Source organism: Hakea prostrata, chromosome 7 (assembly GCF_041222555.1).
Source record: "Hakea prostrata isolate BN-2017 chromosome 7, UWA_Hpros_2, whole genome shotgun sequence".
Lineage (NCBI taxonomy): Eukaryota > Viridiplantae > Streptophyta > Magnoliopsida > Proteales > Proteaceae > Hakea > Hakea prostrata.
This window is the reverse complement of record NC_142606.1, coordinates 10,469,053-10,491,967: the sequence shown is the minus strand read 5'-3', so window position 1 is coordinate 10,491,967 and position 22,915 is coordinate 10,469,053. Positions and strand designations below refer to the sequence as shown.

Sequence of the window (22,915 nt, the reverse complement as noted above, 5' to 3'; positions counted from 1 at the left end):
AGGACAGCTGTGTGTTTGAGAAGTACCAGACGAATTATCTTGGTCCAAATTTTAACCATTGGACTCAGCCAAATAATCTGCTCCGGTTCATTGGCTTGAACCAAAATAACCATAACATGTTGTGAGCTGAATTCTTACACTTGATTTTGAAGATGGTTTCACACCAACATATTTCAATAGGCAATTGAATGACAATTGAGAGATTTGTGATGGAAGCAGAGGCCTTGGGTTGAACCCATTACCCAATTATAATCCAATGATTAGCTCTAGTCGCCATTTAGTCATTGTGAGATTTGGAATTATCATCTTAATATTTTTGTATAAAAATTTTTGTAATGCCATTCTAGTGATTAAGATGTCCATTATATTCTTCTTCTACATAGCGAAAGGTTGAGAGTGAAAAACCTATTTTCATGACTTGTTTGAGGATTAACCCCCACCCATTTCTAAGAACCCAACTCTAGAACTTGAAAGTCCCACAACTTTTCTCATTCCCCCCCCCCCCCACCCTCTAGCTCCCTTTAATTTCCTCCATTTCTCATTTTTCTTCCTCCATCTCCCTTTCCATAAGCTATAAAGAAACGGTACTAGAAGCAGTTATAGCTAGCTAGCTCCTTTTTTTGTTAATTTTTTTTTTTTTCAGGAACTAAAGTTCGCCAAGGCCAGCTTACACGCACCTTCACTATTCCTTAAGGGGTAGGTGTCACATATAATTTAAATACAAGGTAGGGCTTCACCCCTAGCCTGAGGGGATTCGAACTCTAACCACCTAGTGGAAGGTTGGTTGTTTGCCAATGGAGCCACCCCTTGATGTTCCTAAAAATGGGGAAAAAAACAATTCACTTAAAAACCAGTATTTCAATCTCATCCCTCTATGGTGCTGCACTGTTGTGCTTAGTAAAGGATTTTATTTTCTTTTTCTTTAGAGATCTCCAATTTGTTCTTCTTTTACATAGTCAAAAGTTCTTCTTCTTAGACCGTGGACATAGCACACCACATTGGTGTATGAACCACATTAGATCTCCATGTGTTTTCATTTTACTTTTATTTCTATTAGAGATTTCTTGATATTTGTCCTAACAAAGCAAACCTCACCCCCACCCCCCCAAAAAAAATCCCTCTTGCGAATTATTGATAGCTTGGGCAACTATGTATTGCGAACTTTGAATCCACATAATAGTTCCTGCAACTGGTAGCAGGAAGATTTGATTATAGCCTGAAGCTAAAACATTGTAGTTGAACAATTCCAGTTGTATTGTTAAATCTATTGTTTCATTCATTCTCAAAAACAACTAAATAAAAATTTATTTTTGAACAAAATAGTGAAATATAATTGTCAAAAAAGAGAGCAAAAGTAATGTACAACATCGATTTGGCCTGCAGCTGGCTATAATCTCCAATCCTTGCAGCCCATGATCTAAGTTCTCTAATATATATAATTGTTCTTCTAATGTATCTAAGTGTTCTTCCTAGAAGACCTTAAGTTATTATCTCTCTTCATCGCTCTTTATCTTTCTCCTTCACATCCAGAGGATCTAATCATGGCAGTTCACCTGCGGCATAAAATTTTGAAGGTTGATCACCATTACGGTTGCATCATCTCTGTTGCCCTTGCTAGAAGACATATCCACCAATTCTTTGCAAGATTCTAAGGTGATCTTGTGTCTTAACACAACATCAACTGCCTCTTGATTATTTACCTAATAAAGCAAAAAATTAATCAAATTACATACAACAACATATGATGGAGAATTGAAGTTATCACCAGCTAAGTGTATCCATACCTTATCCCATAATCCATCTGAAGCTACAATCAGAAATTCACAATCTGGTGTTAAAAGGAGCTTCTTAATATCTGGTTCAAATGTTATCCATTCCTTCAAACTCCGATCTCCAATTGCTCTAGATACTGCTAATGTATCTTGAGCTCTCCAAACTCCATTTCGACAACTCACATAACCACCCTGAAATGTATTGATGGGAACAGGATCATGGTTAAGCAATGAAAATAAAATCAACTTGTTAGTGTTCAGTACCACAAGGATTGCTTAAAGCGTTACACCTTGAGTTTCTAGTTTGGAATACTCAAACGGTTGCTTCTAGCTAGTATCTACAATTAATTAGACCTTGAACACCTGAATTAAACATCAATTAGAAAAACATACCAAGCTCTGAATTCGAGAACGCTCATCTTCTCTATTAACACGGTGATCTCTTGTTAATGCACTTGCAACTCCTTTCCTACTTAGAACCACTCTACAATCACCAGCATTTGCTACATATAATTCTCCATCCTTCAAGAGCACAGTAGCTACACATGCTCCACTGCATTGACCCTGTAGATGATGAGAAGAATTATATAATGTTCAAAATTTATTTATAGTTGAAAAGGTCAAATCATTTATGTGAGAATGGTAGACACATTAATCTGTCTATCACACTCTCCATTGGTTTAGCATGAGAAATTTCAATATATGACAGCAGTCTTTAGATCTCCTCTTCTAATATAATATATAAAGTTCTATTCAAGTGGGTTTGTAATCATATATACCTTACTGAGAAAATCTTTATCTGTAGTCAAATAGCCTTCCCTAATGGCTTCTTCTACATGATCTGCTTTGCCAACCTCACCCATAGCTGCCAAAATATTCTTCCCTAAATTTTCAGTAGCATAATCTACAGCTGCACGGCCGCCATGGCCATCAAAGACACCGAAGAAAGCCTGCAATCATAGAAGAATCCATTGTATCAAGAAGCATGAACTCATGATTATCTGTTGGAGTATATAAAGATTGAATTTTTTTTGAAAAGATTAAAAAAAAGTTCTAAAAACGAAGGAATTTTAAGAGTACCTGCTTAGGGTTTCCCAAAATATCAGGTATGACACTGTATCCATCTTCCATAACTGGTTTTCTTCCTCTTTTACTGGCAAGAAAGAAATCTGTACCCTGAACTTCAAAATCCTTATTGTCTAAAACTTCGACCACATCAGCAAAATCACAAACTGGATGCTTAGGTATGGTAATTCTTCCAGGTCTCTTCCAAGCCCTTGTAGGAACTTCAATCTTTCTACCATTACTCGAAAGCAATGAATTCAATCCTTCAGATTTTGAATCCTCTTCTGGCTTTCTCTTGCAAGAACTAATTTTGTCTTGATGCATGTTCTCCACAATAGAATCTGACTGCCTAGTATAAGATTGCTCCTCTTCTGCAGCAAAAACCATACGTTTCTTTGATACTACACTCAAACTCTTCGAATGATTCTTTAAATCTCGAGTCTCAAAGCCATTCATGAACGAAAGTGGGGAGCAGAAGTGCATCCATGGGAGAGTAGGTGGAGAAGAAGAATATGAACAAGAATTTAAGCTTAAGTTCTTGTGAAAAATCCTAACGAAGTCACGAAGTATTTGAAAACAGAAATCAAAGATAGAGAAACACCAAAGAAACTCTTCTACATGAATCATTGTTGCCAGTGGTGGTGATGCTGGCCTTTTGATCAATCTTCAGTTCTTTCCTTTACTGTTTCAGGTAGGATCTTAATCGAAACAGGAAAGGTTTTCATATAAGTTTCGTGTTTCACAGCTCCCGCTTTATAGTGGAAGAAAATTTAATTCAGTCGATGGATTTGACCAGTCAACGGATGGAAGAAAGAGAAACCTCACGGTTATCCAATTTGTAAAAGCACGCAATCCTGATTTGGAATACTTCAATCCTAAGGAATTGGTCACGGAAAACTTGGGAATCGGTCATTATTTTACTGGACCAAGGCAATAATTTTGTCCAATTAGACCTTGACACGTCATGCAATGGTCAAAGATGGTCTATTTGACTCTGAGTTAAAAGAAGTGATAAAGATTGAGAGAGATAAAGATGTGGAGGATAATTGGCTGAGTTCGGATCCTCTACCGTGACAGGTGAAAAAAATTAACGAAAGTATCTTCTGTTTTGTACAGTAGTGCACTTATATGCTAAATAAATGATTGAGAAATTTTAAAAATTAAAAGAATGCACTGTTGTGTATAACGAGGATTTTTTTTCAAAAAATTGTGTTTATTTTATATTTTTTTTACCACATATTTAGAAAGACACATTTTGGGTCGATGTGAAAAGGAGCATAATCCTCTACCCAAGGAGTAGAGAATTCCAACTCTGATTGAACAGATCAATGAGGTTATCTGTACATCGGTATCCCCCTACTTTTCACCCCATGTTAGAAGGAATAAAACAATTTACTCAAGCAAAATACTAACTTAGACCTTTGCATATGTTCCTTTCATTTTTTTTCCTTTCTTTTGACGAGAACAAGAAACTTAACGTTAATAAACACAAAAGTTACATATGGACCTTTATGCACAACTGAGAGGGCCTTGTGTACCACCAAGGATAGGATATAACTTAAACGTGAAACATAACTAGGGGAATTACAAAATGTGAGACATTATCAGACAAGTGTTTACAGGTTTTCGAAAGACAGGACACACGATATGGAAAGGACAAGGAACACAAGGTCTAGGGAGCAACTTGCGCCAAAAGGGGAAGTGCGAGATAAAACTTAAGCCACATTATTTTGATTCTATTCATTCTAGTGGGTCAAATGCATTAGAAGGGTATTTTTGGGATGCACAAGACTCTTATTGGGTATTTTCATGGGTCGTATAAAAAACCTATTGGACTTTGAGAACTTGTCTAGTTTAGTTATCCGTCAAAATAGGTGGTGAAGTAAGACCAGGTAGGGTGTTTTGAAATAAAATAAAATTGATTGTTGCTTGCCTGAAGACAATAAACATGGTAGAATCTTCTAATACACTCCTTAGAATAACTAAACTGTGGATTTTCATTTAAAGAAAGGGAAAGTCATGAAAGCGGGATAAAATATTCCAAGAAACACTTTTGAAGGAAGTTATAATAAGTTTCTCTGAATGGAGTAGAAAGTAAAATCTTGTTGACCAAGATAGAGCTTGAAGGTTATTCTTCTAAAGAAAGAGAAAGCAACAACAAGGAACATGGTGAGATGAAGAGAATGATAGAGAGAGAGAGAGAGAGAGAGAGAGAGAGTGGTGAGTGACCAACTAAGAAAGAGGAGGATGAGAGAAAGAATACACAAGGGCAAGGATTTGGAAGACAAATTTTAAAATCGTACCACCATTTTCTTCTCTATTGCATGAAAGTTGAGTTTTAGTCTTACCAAAAAAAAAATCAAGTTTTAGAAGCAATGGCTCATTTGTCCTATAAATGTTGTCATTTGCAGACAAATATTTTGTTGAGATTTAGGGATAGGGTTATATGCTTCTCTTACATCTTTCCACAACATATTAGGAATGAAAATCAACTCCTAATATATAAAAAATATGAGAGGAACATAAGCCTCTACCCTAATAAATAAAGGAACTAAACTCTCATCAACTTGGAACTACGATCATTATTAAAGATGAAAGACCCTTTTTTTATTATTAAAAAAACCCAAAGATTAAGGCATAGTTCAAGTTTGACTAAGTGTGCCATTAGTTAATGACTACAACTAAAACTTAGTGGCCATTACCAAAAAAATATAATCAAAACATACTCAGAAATAGAATAGATCTTCACACAGCTTATAAGAAAATTTTGTAATTTCTTCCCAAATTCCTATCAGGCTCTGCCACCTGAATTTTATTTTTCTGATCCACTTAATCACTCCATTCTTTATTTAGTTTTATAGCTTAAAAGGCTCAGTTAGCAACTTTTGAATGGGTTCATCAATCTAGAAATTGAATGATCTTCATGGTCTCTTTTATCAGCTTGAAGAAATGTTCATCAGTAACAAACTAACAACCCAGACATGAGGCGCATGAGGTCATTCAGCTTCTAGATTGATGAACTCGTTCAAAACCAACACCATCACTTTCATGGAATCCTTCGTGGATGTTGATGTGGCAAAATAAAACAAACACAAATGTCATTATCAATTAAATAATTACTAGAAACACCTACCAAAAACGATGGTGCTATCGAGGTGAAAGGAATGCAGAAGATGATTAAAAAGAGGAGAAACTTCAAAGAAAGAGAAACAAAATTATACTAGGAAAGCGGCTTCAAGTGAGGTCTTCTTTCCAAGTCCAAAACCTCTATTTTTGAGGGTATAAGATTGGTGTGCAGATCTTTTTCACCCAACTATTTATTCTTTCATCTTCTGTGTCATCCTTCCAATTTGGAACATGCCCTCTCAAGCTGAGGGGAAAAAACTTTTTTTTTTTTATTTTTTAAAATTTGCCTTCAAAACCCCTCTGACCATCTTTTCATATGTGAAATATATTACTTGATCTTCACTTTATCTTGATTTTTTGGAAATTTTCTTAGAAAGATCCTTAACCCTTTTTTCGTGTGTGAAATTACAACACTTTTTACCAAGAAATAACAACAATTGATCCTCTTTCATATGATTTCATCGCTCAACGCCACCCCCAAACACCCCCCCATCCCCGCCGGGTGTTTAGCTTCGTTGTTGCTTTCACATGTTTTGACTAAACATTCAAGAGGGAAATCATTGCTAATTTATCTTGTTAGTGCTTGCGATGAATACAACCTTATAAATGCGTGACAAAGATATGCGTGAGGATGATAGAGGATCTTTTTTTCCTAACTCTTTAATTTGCATCTCTTCATGTTTCCATCCATGCATTTTCATTTAAGGATGATCGACAACATTCAAGAGGGAGTGAGGATAGAGGATCCCAAGTCCCAACTCCTTAATTTGCATCTCTTCATGTTTTCATCCATGCTTTTTCATTTAAGGATCGACTTGCACCATATGACATGATTTTCTTTTTCTTTTTCTTTTTGTTTAAATCTAAAAATGCTTTATGTTAACTAATTGGGAGTAGGGGGTGACGACTACTACATATAACATTAGGGAGGATCGAGCCCTGGGCTTTCCACTGGGAGGTGTTGATCCAACTAAGAGAACTTTTGATAGTACCATATATCATGATACCTCTATGTCTACTTCAAAATCAATGTCTTCCCTCCATTTTTCTGGTGGGACTTGGCAAAGCCCTTTTGATCCTCAGGTGTGATTTTATGGTGAAGTTTGTCATTTTGCCATCTGTCAAAACAAGAAAAACAGCGAATTTGGCTGAAATGTAGGACAAAATTCGCCCTCAAAGTTGTTAGCTCCGTTAGTTTCAAATTCATAATAATTAAGGAGAGGATAAAGGCTGAATGACATCTAGGAATATGCCAGAAAAGCTCAAATGGTGAAGATTTGAATGACATCTAGGAATATGCCAGAAAAGCTCAAATGGTGAAGATTTAAAGTTGGGTTTGAGTTTTGAAAAAGTGTAATAATTCAAGTGAGACAAATTCTTTTTTTTTTTTGGTAAAAGGAGACAAATTCAAAGGACTCAAAATGAAGTTATAGAAGCTAGCGGGTCCAACTAATTGCACTACCTCCTAATTCTCACCTTGTACAAGCTGTCATAATATCACGTGCACAATACATGTGATGTCACACGGTCAAGTAGCACGGTGATACATGTCAAAGTAGATTTAAAAATATGTAATAATATTTTGCAAAAATTATCACAATATATTTCATATTACTTAAAAGAAACACAAAAATGAAGATTAATTAAATGTACAAATGCCTATCTAATTCTACGCATCAATAAGATGCTTATTAGTTCACCCTATAAGAACCTAACCTTCCTAAACATACATCTACACAATTCCAGACTTCTAGTATTACTTTACAACAACTTAAACTCTCCGCAATTTTGCTACGATGTACACTGTTCCAACCAACTACACAACCGCCACATCTTTTTTTTGGTAAGAAAAAAATATTTCATTAAACAAAAAGGGCAAACTACCACCTAGACAACCTAATTACAAAGATCAAAAAGTCAGGGAAAGGAAATAGGCCAAACCGTCTTGTTTGCCAAAGATACGGCCATCCTGGTTAAGGAATGAGCAACTAAATTAGCCCCCCTAGAAATAAACTTAACCACAAAATCCACCCTCAAAATTTTGCCGCCTCATCTTTGCAATTCAATTTGAAAATAGCATAGTCCAACCTCAAAACTTTAGCAGCAAATAGTCTTGCCCTCTAGATAAATGTAGTTGCATATCGCCGAAACAATCTCGGTTTCCATTTCGGTCCTCAAAATATGGCTACTTGCCGAAACGACCTAAATTTGGCGAATGATATGCTTTACCATTAATTGATCCGAACTGTGCATGACCGATATGGCGATGGGTTACGAGTTACGACGTTATCGGAATAGAACCATAGAAGATTCATCTTCAATCTCGAAGCATCAAGCCACGCTTTTCACATTTTAATGTCTAGTTCAACCGAAGCAGTTCAGGTCAGAGACGCAATGGCGTCGGTGAGCTCCAGCTCCAAGGCGTCCACTGTTTCTACGAAGCAGTCGTCGAAACGTCTTCAATTTGACAGGCGTTACGGTTGGGTGTAATCTCTCTCTCTCCAAACAACAGACCCTAAGCCATGGAGTTCAGATTTTGTTCGATGCTTCACCTTTATATACCCTAATTTTTTTTTTATTCAAATTTTATGTAGGTATGATGAATGGAGAGATCCGGCAGAAGAAGCTTTAGCTGGTGGTAGGGGAATGTAAGTTTCTGATTGCAGGGATTTATTGATTTTACCTTCTTTTTTTTCTTTATCGAATTCTTTTTAACTTTCATGTTTCAAATTTCGTGTGGCCTTAGGTTTTGCGTTTTACCTCTCACGAAAGCATTCTTTGAGAAGGCTTCACTAGCGGTATGGTTGTTCTTGTATTAATCTACTTTGCTTTCCTCTGGTAAAGATGCCTTGTTTGTAAATTGGCCTACACTCATCGAGTCTACAATTAAAAGGAAAATATATGTTTGATTGGTTTCAAATTCAGAAGTTAAGTTTGGTTGGATGGATTAGAATTTCGAATCAAAGAGTTGAAGGTATGCTAAGTAGAAAGCTGATTGATTTTGAGGCTTGTTTTTCCCTTTGTTTTATTCATTTGGTAGGTCTTTGGTTTGTGCATTCTGTTATTTCTTTGTTGCTTAGTTTGTTTATCTTCAACATAGATCGTAAGAAGTTCTTATTGGTCGGGGATATGATTTGGATTTTGTACTTAGATGATGTAATGAACATGCATTTTCTGTGCTGAGCTAGATTGGTTTGCATGGGTATGCTTTATGTGTTTCTTCTGTGGAGTTTGGGTGTGTTTTTTTGCTGCAGAATAGGTGTGCATACCTAGTAGGCTTTTCTACATGATTCTTTGTTTGCCTGCTGTTGAGAGGTAGGTATGCTACAAAATTGTGTGTGATAATTGCAGGCTTCAAAATTACGGTTAACAGTCATGTAATTTGAGCAGATAGTTGATAGTGTGATCAGTTTGGCAAATTTAAAGGAATATTTTTTTAACTAACCATCTCAACACTTCGTCTTTTTCTCAAGTGTCAGCCAAGTTCAACAGTTCAGCGGTATATTTTGTTTTCAATGAGAGTCGAATCCAAAATCTTGATTTTATTACCCCTGCTGACCAAAAAGGACTATGGTTTCTTTAGAATGTTAAGACAAAGGAGATACAGACCTCGTACAATAGGGATAGAAAATAGGTCAAAGTAGAGCGAGGTGGAAATACCGTGGGCCATGATTATATACTGTTTTAGTCAAAAGGTTATTTTTGCCACCTAGATTGGGCCTGAGATTCAGTAATGTGATATTATTGCAGGAGTGTATTTGGCACCAATAGTTCTGAAGTCAGTATTTGTTTTATAACTTTTATTTCCATACGGCAGTATGGTTATCTTGACTTGTTTTTATCATCTACCATTCAGGTTAATCCTTTACTCCAATTCAACTTTGCCATGTCTCAGTATAATGCTTTGAAAATAGTTAGCTGAAGTCAATCTAGTTTGACAAACTTTAGATTTTGCAACATTATGGAAAATGCCATATACTTGGATGATTGAGACAATTGGCATGGAACACCAAAATTGGTTTGGGACTTATTCAGAGTCCGTTCCCCTTTTATCCAATGATTATAATGATCAAATCATCCCTCCACATGTCAAAAGAAGCCAGTAGTGCTAAAATCGTTCTGCTATTATTGGCAAACTGTTTATTCATAATGATTAGTTTTATTAATAAACAATTGATAACTGGATAGTTTATCAGTTAAGTACTGCTATTAAGTGATTAGTTGTAAGAACCAATAACTTATTTATAATTAAATGATTGCTTGTGATACATGTATCATTATATAAATTACTTAATAGGTTTAATTTATTGTGAAAGACTAAGTATTATTATAAGTCATAACTTAGTTCTATAGATATGGCAACTGTGTGGTTTAAAGTGGTTCCCTGCCTAATTTGCCCATCATTTGGTGGGGTATGACCTTTTTCAGTTTGAGTTGAGTTAGCATCTACCGGTTGCAACATTTTGACTCATATATTGTGTCATCCTTGATTAGTCCATTAGGTTCAAATTCAAGTTTAAAGCATTACACTACAGGCAATAAAATTTTTGAAATTTGGCATGTAGCCAAATCACTTGGTGCCCTATAAATGTTATAATCTGTAGTATGGATTAATCTAAAACAGGTCAATCCACCAGAGAATAGTTCAAACAAGATTGCAGAATATAGGCTATTACCAAAAATAATGAAGAAGCATATAACTTAAAATGGCCCAAAATTTTATCTGGTTCGTTTACCTTAGTAGAACGGAACTGTTGCATAAAACAGGACAGAACAGTGACTAAGATAGAACATAGCAGGTATCCCACTTATTCTGGTTTTTGGAATCCAGAATGCTAATATCAGAATCCACTGAGGAAAACAGGGCAGAAACTTAATATGCAGCAGGCAACCTAGATATTTCAAACAAGAAGAAGTTTGAATATGATATTCTGTATGTTCCAAAACATGCGAAAACCATGTGAACCCTGTAAACATTTGTAAGCTCTTGAAGAAATTTTTTCTAGGTGAGTGATAGTTCATGAGACCCTTTGCATGCATGCCAAACAGCTTGGACAGTTAAGTTAGCTGAAGCAGGAAGACTACCCCATTTGTAAGAGGACAAGCTTGGTCGATTGTTGTTTTTATTTGTTGTATTATCATGTATTTTTGTAGGACCAACTTTGTCTTGTTTTAACAGAACTTAAGGGGGGAAAAAGAAAAGGGCAAATTGAAGCAATGAATTAATTTAAGATTACTAGGGATCTTCTCATTTGACATCCAGCCTGCATTAAATAAGTTTCTGCATAATGTAATAGTATGAAATCTATACAGCTTTTCTTCCCCCCCCCCTCCCTGCGGGGCCAAAAAAATCCTACTTTTCTTTTACTCACGACCTTTTTTCTTTTTGTGTGTTTCGGGGAACCCTTTAAGGACCTGCCCACACAAGAATCAGCATATACAGATTATGGGCATCTAAAAGGGGGAATGGTTTAAGCCAAAATCTGCAGGGTGTCCTTTGGGGAAAATGAAAACTATTAACTGACTTTTTTAGTTATATAGCTGTATAATTCATGACTAGCTTCTCCTGTGGGTAACTTGCTGGTCTGTCAGTCACTTAAGGTGTTGTCATTTAAAGCCACGTAGTGATCTTCTTGGTTTCATTGCTACTGTGATATGTATGAATACCTGCTGTTTCTCTTAGATATCGCTTAATTAACATTTTATCTTCCATGCATTTGAGCAGATTAATTTCATGGCGACCTCTGCAGTTAAGGTTATTGAAAGGGGCCGAGTCTCACCTCAGGGCTTGGAAGCAGGTCCTAGTGATTAGTTTCATAGATTTATATATTCCATAACAAGGATCCAACAGCAACTTCTATTCTCTGAACGGGCTCCAGATTTTGCTCCGACTCTATAGGTTATTTTTATCAAATATTGACATATTTCCTTTCGGATGATGAGAAAACAGATTGAGCACAAGGGAAGAGAGAGATATAGAGGAGGGAGAAGGCTCAAGATTTTACGTGGTTTGGGTTGTCATCCATGGAGGTAATAAATTTGACTGTTTTATTGCCTAATGTCTCTAGCTCATTATCCAGGAAAAGAAAGATACACAAGGATGTAGGTACATTACAGTGGGGATTCTTCTCTCTTTCAGTATCAAAGAATTGTCCGTTAGACAGTGTGAGTTCATTAACAGTCAATCACATTAGCAAAGCTGGTTTCCTTTTGAATACCAATCAAATATCCACTAGAATCGTTTTGGTTGTCAATCATATTAACATTTGATTCTCCCTTTGATTCAATAACGTATCCATTAACCTTAGATTGAGTTGGTGAAGGGCAAACCACGGCTCTTATCTCATTGTGATGTAGCTGTCGGATAACATGGCTTACAGATGCCAATGTGGTTATTTGCACGCTTGCGAGAAGTTCCATTTGATGAACCAACCAACGAAATTTAATCTAGAATTTGAGGAGAAAAGCAGAGTAAGTGAAAAGAGGACAGAGGAAAGCGACCTAGGGAGCAAGGGAAGGATAGGACTTTTTCCCCAGGCGATGGTAGAAACTTTCGGACGTCATGCACGTTGCTTCAAATCTTATTGACTTGGATCTGTAATTGGGCCGCCCGATGTAGTCCCATTTGTTATCCGAGTAACAAAGCCTTAAGAGTGTTAATTGTTTTATTGTTCCCCAACTAGATTGTGTAAAAAGAGTCATTTAAGGAATAAACCCCATATCCATCCTGCCCGATTCCTCCTTGCATGAGGCATCTCTGCACACATTAGAATGGTGTTATTATCAGCTATTAACTGTCCTAAAGAAATTCTACACTAAGTCGATCAAATCATTATGAATCATCTCCGAGCATTTTTGGAAGAAAGTAGCTTGATACCCATCAAAGCCTGGAGCATTATATGCTGCAAGAGAGAGAACAACAGATTTAACCTCACAAACATCCAGCTCAGGATAAACTAGAAGCATTCACAATTGATTGAACTATTGTTTTAGCATTTCATCAAGGGTCAGAGATACAACAGTTATCATTCATGGGGAAATCAATATGCCTTTTCTTTTTATCAATTTTGGGAGCTAGGTGGTAAAACCTAGTGTTCCGGTCCCGATTATTGACATTCTGCTTAAACTTTTGAAACCAAAAATTTTCTTTAAAACATCTGAAACCAAAAAATCTCTTCGAGCATTATAGGGTCAGTTCAACCAAGATTTTTTCCTGACTATACAACAACCAATCACAAAGGAGCATTTTAGTCCTTTCACGCTGTGTTAGTCTGGTTAGAATTCACACTATCCAGCTCTACACTCTTTGTTAAGTTCTTATTACTAGTAGTATACCCGTTAGTCCAGCAGTTAGTAGCGGCTTCAAAAACAATTTTAGTCTAGGAAGTGTGGGGGATTTAAAGTTAAAAAAAGCAATAGAAGTTAATTTTGTCTCAAGGTCCACTAATGTTCAAATTAATGAAGCGGCAAGTCGATTTTTGTTAATTGAGGGACTTGAAGTTACAAAAAGTAATAGAAGTTAATTTTGTCTCAAGGTCCCACTAATGTCCGAATTAATGAAGCGGCAAATTGATTTTTGTTAATTGAGTAATAGCTTCTGGTTCTTTGCAACAGACTTATCGGAATTGTTTGCTCTGCCTGGAGCACGCAAAGTACATTAACCATAGAATCCATTAATGAACATAGCCTACTCAGTTGGATGAACTAACAAGGAATTCATGCAGGATGAGCTCGACTTGGATCTGCTGTATATGGGCCCGGATAACAGACCAGAGAGATATGCCAAGGTTACACAAAAGCAATATAGATCATACAAAAGAAGCCATAGCTCTAATCCAGAAAACATAGTCAACTCCTAAAGAGTAAACAAATGATTGCCCTAAAAATACCTCTAAATCACAGCTAAATGTTTCCAGCCTACTTAAAGGCAGACGATACGCTAATAGTTTACCAAGAAAAAGCAGTTGCCCTCGACCCTGTTGTTACACAGACATCAGCAGTCAGTGATGAGCACCATACATTTGGGTCGAGTCATATTGGCCATATCCAGGTTGGGGTGACAAGCTCTTCACATAACCAACTGGAGCATTTCCAAGAACACCTCCGTAACCACCTGACTGAGGCATCGACTGGTCATAACTTGGCTGGCCAGGTGCTGCCTGCGCATAACCGACCTGACCTGCCGGTGGCGCCCCATAGGCTGGACCTGGGGCGTTACCGTAAGCAGCTTCTGTAGGACCTTGGAACCCATAATTTGCATTGTTTTGAGCTGGCTGTTCATTATAACCTGGCTGGGAGTTGTATGGTCCATAACCTCCAGTAGGCCCACTCTGAGCATACCCAGCTACAGCCTGCCCACCTGGCTGGGCATAACCAGAAACTGGACCACCTGGCTGAGCATAAGCAGGAGCTGATGCAGTGGATGTAGGTGGCTGACTGTACCCATCATTAGCTGTTGGACCAGATCCATATCCATATGCTTGTTGAGCAGACCCACTCGATGCGTATGGGTATGGTTGCTGTTGGGGCACATTGGGCCCATACGAATGCGTTGGTTGCATCTGACCTTGATATGGAACTTCTGGTTGACTTGGCCTAGGTGGCCCGAAAGACTGAGGAGGTCCCTGAGATGGCATTCCATAAGGTGGCTTGTACTGTTGCTGGGCATACCCTGGTTGAGAGCCAGCTTGTTGAGGGTAAACTCCTGGCTGCGATGCTCCATGAACTCCATAGGCATGCTGTGTTGGAGGCTGGTTTTCATATTTTTGGTCATCATACCCGTGTCCATAGTTCTGCTGAGGTGGAGCTGACTGAGGGTAATTTGTAGGCTGTCCATATTCTGGTCCTTGAGGCTGTCCGTAATTATAACTCATCTGAGGGCCAACAGCAGAAGCTTGTGCAGGGGCAGGTGCAGAGACTGGAGCATGCACAGAACCATCACCCACATGGCTTCCACCCTGTCCATAGTAATCATAGCCACCACTTTGAGGAGGTCCCTGCACAGGGGCTGCTGGCCTTTGATCCCAACCAGCATTAAAGCTGCTTCTTGGAGCAGGTTGCTGTGGAGGATACCCACCATAAGTCGGAGGTGGGTACTGTGGATTCTGAGAAGGATACATTCCTCGTTGCGGATAATCATAACCTGTTGGCTGAACAGGGGGTGGACCACGGGGTCCCCAGTGTGGTGGGACAGCATGGCCACGTGGGCGGAATGTTTGCTGGTTATAAACACCAGAGAGATGTGAAGGCCTCACAGGCTGATCAAAGCAATTTAACAGAAACATGGAGTCAGGTACACAAACAAACTCTTTTTAAAGAAAGCCAATAGGAGAAATGCAGCTTAAATCTGGCATGCGGAACATAATCAATATTACTCGGAAAGCTGAAAATAAAATCATAAAGTATCCATTTTCTCCCAATACAATTCAGTCAACAGTAAGCTGCAGAGAATAACAATAGCAGCAACTGCTGGATACATAATTGCTCTATCATATAAATGTAAGAATTCAAGGAAACATGAAGTCACCTAATAACAAGCTAACAATGATGTGCCAGGAAAATGACATTTAAAAGATAATAGAAACAACCCGCTTACAGCTAGCAACTCACAACGAATAGTACTTGAACACATAATGATACAAATGTTTTTAGAAAATTATATGAAAATGCAATCTAGGAGACCAGGTATAGAAGCACCCAGTGCCAGGATAACAGGATGTAGCCTAAGATGGAAATATGTAAAGAATACCAAGTTCCAACAAATGAAGCCTCTAAATATGCTAACTTTGAGATATAAGTCAGAAACACTGATTATTCTTCCCTAATATCGTAAGTAAAGAGAATACCAAAATCTCTAAGCCAACTCTCTCCAGCACAGCAACTGCACAACCACCACGGTGCCCTGTTGCACAAATAGAAGTTCTTGACAGGAGATGATTCAAGATTCCCAACATGAATCTAACACTACACCTGATTCGAACCCCAAGGCCAAGCAAACAAGTGGAAGTATCTTTATCAATTTATAGTACAGCATGCTCCTCAACAGCTTCTCTCCAAATTGCAATGTAAAATGCTCATCAATTCTCCACACCCACTACTCAGTGCCTCCCAAGCACAACCGAGTACCGAAATCAGTTAGAATGTCATATAGAGTTGATGGTTATTTTGAGACACTTTTGGAACTGGAACTGCAAGCAAAAAATATTTCACTACTTGCTTTGTTGGTGCTACCCAACTTTTTCTTAATACCTCTCCATTATTGTAATGCCCATTCCAGGTTCCAATGGCTATATTTCCTAGAAATTGTCAGGACTAAAACTCCCTATTCAGTTTCCATTAGCAATTATGTTTTCGGTCCTCCTTGACAGCAACTTGTCTAATCAGTTTACCACAACCTCAACACCCAACATGGTCCCATCTTCTGAGAAAAGATTCCATCAAACTATAGGTACATCTATCTTCTTTAGAAACCAAATAAATTATGGCAGAGGTTTCTGAATCGTTAATAAGTTCCGGTGATGCCTAGAGTACATTTTCAGAAGAACTACCGTTTAGTTTGTATTTGCAATTCTGCCATCGCCCATCATTAAGTTTAGTTCATTCATTTTCATTATCCTATGTAAATTTTCTTACACTTATCATGCATAGCAAAATGATTCCACCAAAATTAACTCAAGAAACATCAATTAATCATACCAGTCGACACATGGTTCTGGACTTGTTGTACATGTAACAACAGACTCCCATAACATGCTCTTAATATTTATGTAATAAGAGCAAGCTAATGACTGTTCACCAACATTCAGAAATCATAATCATTCCTCTAATGCCAAAACAAGATAATATAAAATAGATGCTTGATGCTTTAAAGTTATCAATCTATAATTAGATCAGAGCACATCCTTATTCTCAACATGGCATGATTTCATTCTTATTGAGAGCTCAGATTTGACAGTTTTCTTTAAACAGTGTTGTCAATGCCTGATAATAATTCTTGGATGCTTTTAGATGGTACTTAAAATCTTCTAGCATAGCATTGTAATGAAGTATTGAACCCATACAAATATTAACAAGATGGCTTCACCAGGTATGACACCTTTTCTAACGCATGTCTCATGAATAGAACATTGGGACGCTAAAGAATACTATGTTTAACACGATGAAGTGTCACTAAATCATGATTTTTGGTTTTCAAGTCTAAAAGTAATCTTACCATCTATAAACATTCTGCATTTGCGGGGGTTAATGCTTGTTACCTCTCTTCAGTGGATGAGAGTGAAGAATAGTTGTCTACTACACCAAGAAACCAATGCTGACCCCATGTGAAGGGCAATAGCCAAATCTGCATTGTTAAAGCCAACCAATTCGAAATCGGCACCTTCAACATAAATAAACCATGGCAACCGACATCTCAGAATCTTCCAAACTACATTTAAGTGACCTTCACACTGATCATGAATTAATAGGCAAGCCCTCATGTGTTATTCAAACAAATAATCTCTCATCCCATGGAGGAACTCAACAGCAACAATGTGAAGAATTTATCACATGTATCATGCAGATTTTCATTTCATGGACAACACAGTCAGACGCTCAGGCTTAATTCATCTTAAAAGAAACCATACATAACACCATCTAACATGAAGACAAGCAAAGAAATCTAGCTAACTCAATTAAGACAGGACTGTATCCAAATAGGTGAGCACGAATCTCTACAAGTCATAATGTCAATGTGTTTCTGCACCCGCCATATGCTAATTCAATGGCTAGACCAAATTCATTAGTTGAGAGGTGTTAGAAGGAAATCATGAAGCATTTTAAGCATAGAAGTTCCTGCCATATGAAAGTAGGCATCATTTATCAACAACCTAAGGCATTTGTTTACACTGATTTGAACAATAAATTGGCCATCAGCACTAAATTCATGCTGTTTAACCATATGATTTCCCATCAAGTGAATTTAAAGTCAAGGAACCCATTCAAGTAAAACATCCATAAGGATTGGATGTAAACAGATCCAATCTCTTAAGGAGAAAACAGAAGGATGAAGAAACTAGTAAAATGCAAAATTTAGACTGGAGGAGTCTTAAGCCCATAAGAAACAGATTAAAGGGACTACAAGGAACAAAGCATAGATCAAAAATCACCTGGGTAAAAGACAGAATGGCTTTAGGTTAACACTAACGGCCTTAGGTTAACAATAATAACTTTAAATGGAGTTCAAGAGTGAAACAATATTCATGCAGCCAAGATGACACTTGCTTGAGTAAAGAACAGCAGACTTCAATATATTTTGCTTTATCTTCCTTTTCATTATCACAGAAGAGTAGAAAATAAAATTAATATTTCCAATAAAATGCATCGCTGTAGAAATGCAAAGCAATGTCCAGTACCATTACATCATGAAACTAACTTATCAGCGCATCATAATTAACCTTACAGATATAGATTCAAAACAAGATAAACATACAATAACTATCATCAAATTACTCAAATATATTCACTAGATAACCAACATAAAAGTAATACAAAAATAACAGAATAATTAAGAAAACATCTTCAAACAACCTATTTGCACATAGTAGGACCATAATAGCACAAGTTTAGCAAACAGACCTGATTCATAACTTCTTTTATCATTTCTCTAGCCACCTCAATCTGCTTTTTATTGCCAGTCACACGCACAGTCCTCTCCTTGGATTGGTCACCCTCAGGAAGATGTTGGGGTATAAGCTAAGTAAAAATGATTGTCAGTATTGAGTGGTACAAGATTATTCCTAATGGATACTCATGTTATCAATTAGGGTTCTTTTTATTCACTTGTGCATTTCAACAAAGGCTATACGATATCAACTACCTGGATGCGTGCTCCGGATCGAGTCTGGAGATTTTTAATGGTCTCCCCGCCTTTGCCTATGATTAACCCAACCTACACCCAAACAATATCAATGAAGGGTAAGGGGGAAGTCAAAACCTGGGAGCAAATTAGATATGACACAAAGTTACCTTCTCATTCGGGACCTGTAACTGAATTTGCTCTGAAGCTCCCCCAGTTTGCACATTACCAAATCCTCGAGCTACAAGGGAGGGGGAACCACCAGCATCAGCCTGAGAGAGGATACAATCAATTAAGTAAACAAGAAATGAGCACCACGCCAAAAAAACAACATAAAACATTATAATTAATCATATTGGAATTACATGGTATACAAGAGAAGAAATAATCCAAGCAAACAGGATCTTACCTCTGCTATAACATCCTTTATCAGCTTCTCAGCCTTGTTTATATTGTCCAAGCTTCCAATGAGCTCCACAGGCCTGGTTTCTGAATACGGATCAGCATCAGCATCCCTCGTGATTTGGATTTTTGCTCCTGAATTGTATTGCAGGAACCGGATAGTATCCCCAGCCTTGCCTATAAGTACACCAACCTGCAATGGAACACGGTACTGTGAGCTAATTGCAAGCCAAATGTACAATTAAAGAGTACCATATGATTATCGAAAGAAAAGATACAACATACAGGCACTTAAGAGAGTTTTCAAAGTGGACAAGGATCCCACCACTTCAGGTCTTGGGAGGTTCACAATGTACACAATCTTACTCATAGAGAGGCTGCTTCCAGAGTTGAATGCATGACCACTTGGTCACAATGGAGCAACCTTACCATGGCACCAAGGTTCACCCCTTGAGCATATAGATACTTCTCGATAACAATTTTACGCTTAAAGTTGCTATTGATCTTTTTATTTCAACTAGTGAACTGCTATATTCTACAAAGAAGATAATACAAATGAAGTGAGAGAAACTTATTTATCTTCAACAAATTTGACTCCTTCAGTTCCTTTGTGAGTTTGAATGTACCTATAATTCCTCCATTTTAAGTTTTCACTCTCTTCCAGTATGTTTGAAGTTTTAATAGTGTTAGGAATCAAATTATAACATCACCTAACTTATTCATGTACTTTTCTCCCTAGAGAAGTATTTTAAACCAGATAGGAGGAGGTCAAACAGGAAAATCCTTAAACAAGATCCTAGGGTAGTTAAGTTAAATTGGAAAAATGTCAAGGAATTCTTCCACGGTAAACTAAAATTATGGATTCGGTTTCTTGGACTTTTGGAGTACCCAACAAGCAACTGCGTGAAGCAACACAGCCTTGCAGGCAAGCAAGCAAGACAGAAGGCGGAGGGGAACCTTACTATACCTGTGCGTAATGGGCCAAGGGAAGCTCAAAAAGAATATCCTGATCAGAACTTAAATAATAGAAATTTGATATTCTAAGAAAAAGACAGCTGAAATAAATGGAGAGGAAGGGTGAAGAAAGCCAAACCACAATGTCAACAGTGCTGCTAACACAGGAAAAACATCAACAAGGAAGGTGAATTCAGTATTCCTGATTCAAACCAATAACCAAAAATAAGATTGCTCCTGCACTATATGTAGTATAACCATCACCCCAAAAAAAAAAAAAAAAAAAAAAAAAAAGAAAGAAAGAAAGAAAGAAAGAAAGAAGATTAGACAAAAAATTAAGAAGGAATCCTGGAACTAGGAAGTTGGCTTGCTTCAATATTTAAGACTTCAAATACACCATTTAAATTAAGAAGGAATCCAATTATATCACATGGGAAATCAAATCCTTTCCCAGTTATATTTTAAATTTATTTTCCCTGCCATATGCCTAGTCAAGAACAACTCTCCACTATTTGCTATGTGCTAGTGAATAAACACACAGATTCTCTCCAAGCTGCACAGCATGTTTCCTATTAAGCTTTATTCATTATCAAGTCAATAAGACTGCAAGCACACCATTTAAAAGTCCACCTGACTTAGAAAAAGGAGACTGTGCTCTCCATTCCTGAAATTCACAACTTCGGATAGCAAATTGAAGGGACTTGACATGATACTAACCAAAACAAACAAGCCCAAAAAAAGGGTCTCTTCATAAGCATCCAATAGCTTCTAATTTGTTTTATGACAAGAGCAAATAGCAACACAGGTAAGGCCTTTTTCAATTAAGATTTCTTCTGCTTCCTACAACATAAATATGCATAAATTATATGCTTAAAAGAAGTATCTTACTTAACCAGAGCACTAAGTGACAGCAGTACGGAATAAATTAAAATGAAACCTAGGCAAGCAAGTAATTAGCATTATAACCTTGTGGGAGATTAAACACACCTTATTATTCGGAACTTCCATTTTACGTGATACAGTCTGCATCTCAGTCATGGACTGCTGCTGTTCTATGTGAAGATCTTTTTCTTGAGGAATTTCTGTAGCTGGTTGCTGAACTTCAGCTCCAGAGGGATTCTCTGCATTTGTGAGAAGATTTTCATCTGATGACGGTGGGACAGCGTCTGCCTGATGATTCTCTACAGAATGGTTTTCATGGTTCTCTGCTTGAACATCACCCACAGCTTGTTGTTCTTCAACATTCTCAGTTGGAATATTCCCTTCCAGGTGTTCCACATTCTCCACCGATGGTTCATCTACCTGCTGCTCCTGGTGTCCATTCTCTATCGCTGAAATGAAAAGATATCGCAGAAGTTTAAAAAAAAAAATCAGGAGCCCAATGCAATATTTCAGTATTTAAAGTCGCATGAAGAATTTTTTAAAAAATAAATAAATAAAAGGCACAGCAAAGGGTTACTGAAACATCAACTAATGCAGAGATGTTGAGAAGAGTGCCAGGTCAAGTGACCAGTACAGAAAGTAACTGGGTAAGACTTGAGTTTTTATTAGTTAGAACAAAATCTGCACACAGTTCCACTGGTTAGTCAGATGAAATTGAAAGTTCGCCGGGGTGATCGAATATTCATAACCAAAACCAGAGAAACCCTACAGCAACCACAAGGAAAAGGGATCACACCCCCTACGCTCTACTTGAAATGAACCATCACGGAACGTAAATCATATGATACGGTATTAAAAAAGGAAAAGGAACAAAATATGTGCCATCCACTGGACGAGACAATCTTACACATGGAATCGAGACGTGAAAGAAGGGATTCCCAGATGTCTCGAGTCTTTAGCAAGATCAATCCAGAAGCCCCACATGGAGAAAGGGGGAGGGGGGGGGGGGATCTAGATCTCTGTAATAAGCCCTCAGAAGCAGACAATAAAATTATTCAAGCGTCAATGGCTAAAATGAGAACCTTATAAACGTAATAGAGAAAGGGGAAAAAAAAGAATATATGAAACATCTGAAACTGATTAATGCAACATATCAGATAAATAGCAGTTAAAAGATGAGGAATATAAACCTAAGCCGTCGTTTTCTTCTTCCAGACGAGGCCGCTTCGCTTCTGGTGAAACCGATACAGGTTCAGAGATTTCTTCAGGTTTCGGAGCATCGTTCTGAGCCTCATTCATGTCCGACTCCGAGTTTAAGTTCGCATTCGCGTTTGCATTCGTGTCTTCCAAGACTTCTTCCGGTTGATGTTCCGAAACAACCTGTTCTGGAGCTTCAGGCTCCAAATCTTCATGCTTTCTCTTGTGATCTAAGGGAACAGGGCTAACGGCTGCTACCACCCCTTCTTCCGCCATGGATTTGTTACAGTAACCTCTACCACTGAAACGCAAACCCTAAACCTACTCGTGAAACGAATTCCTAACAAAAATTCCGAGAAACGGAGAAAATATGTTGAAGGGGAAGAAAAAGATAACCAACGACGACGCAAGAGGCGAGAAAGGGTTCCGTTTTGAGAGACACCCAGCGAGACCGGGAAGGGATGATAAATACCTGTAGGGTTTAAGGTCTCTAAGGCCAGCCGGTCACGGTCACTCGCTTGAGATATTTTGTTTCCTGATGTACCTTTATGTGAATAATGTTTTTACCGCGAGTAATAATTTTAACGCACCCCCTGGCCCCACGCTATAACCATGTTCGGAAAAAAAAGTGATTGACAAAAGAATGATATATAAAGTTCTAATAAAGGAAAAATAATAATAA

At 37.6% G+C, this 22,915-nt stretch overlaps 3 protein-coding genes across 5 annotated transcripts; 1 reads left to right on the top strand and 2 right to left on the bottom strand.

The window, feature by feature from the left end:
• Positions 1-1,415: 1,415 nt before the first annotated feature.
• On the bottom strand, positions 1,416-3,541 carry LOC149009663 (putative protein phosphatase 2C 74). Its single transcript, XM_089163747.1, has 5 exons — positions 2,853-3,541; positions 2,552-2,722; positions 2,166-2,336; positions 1,785-1,964; positions 1,416-1,700 (listed from the first exon to the last, which is right to left on the bottom strand). The coding sequence occupies exons 1-5, from the start codon at positions 3,462-3,464 to the stop codon at positions 1,536-1,538; spliced, it is 1,299 nt and encodes a 432-aa protein (XP_089019873.1). The 5' UTR covers positions 3,465-3,541; the 3' UTR covers positions 1,416-1,535.
• A 4,693-nt stretch (positions 3,542-8,234) lies between these two features.
• On the top strand, positions 8,235-13,424 carry LOC149009662 (uncharacterized). 2 transcript variants are annotated; one of them, XM_089160523.1, is made up of 5 exons: positions 8,236-8,449; positions 8,558-8,611; positions 8,710-8,761; positions 11,689-11,761; positions 11,914-13,424. In XM_089160523.1, exons 1-5 carry the CDS (start codon positions 8,319-8,321, stop codon positions 11,916-11,918), a joined length of 315 nt encoding a protein of 104 aa, XP_089016649.1. In that variant the 5' UTR covers positions 8,236-8,318; the 3' UTR covers positions 11,919-13,424. The 2 variants fall into 2 exon arrangements, with proteins under 2 accessions (XP_089016648.1, XP_089016649.1); XM_089160522.1 differs by having other exon boundaries at positions 8,235-8,449; positions 11,689-13,424.
• Positions 13,425-13,524: 100 nt separating this feature from the next.
• On the bottom strand, positions 13,525-22,713 carry LOC149009661 (KH domain-containing protein). Of its 2 annotated transcripts, none has more exons than XM_089160520.1 (7): positions 22,227-22,713; positions 21,142-21,485; positions 19,208-19,393; positions 18,969-19,070; positions 18,817-18,891; positions 18,579-18,695; positions 13,525-15,220 (listed from the first exon to the last, which is right to left on the bottom strand). In XM_089160520.1, exons 1-7 carry the CDS (start codon positions 22,507-22,509, stop codon positions 13,964-13,966), a joined length of 2,364 nt encoding a protein of 787 aa, XP_089016646.1. In that variant the 5' UTR covers positions 22,510-22,713; the 3' UTR covers positions 13,525-13,963. The 2 variants fall into 2 exon arrangements, with proteins under 2 accessions (XP_089016646.1, XP_089016647.1); XM_089160521.1 differs by having other exon boundaries at positions 18,820-18,891; positions 22,227-22,712.
• Positions 22,714-22,915: the final 202 nt, after the last annotated feature.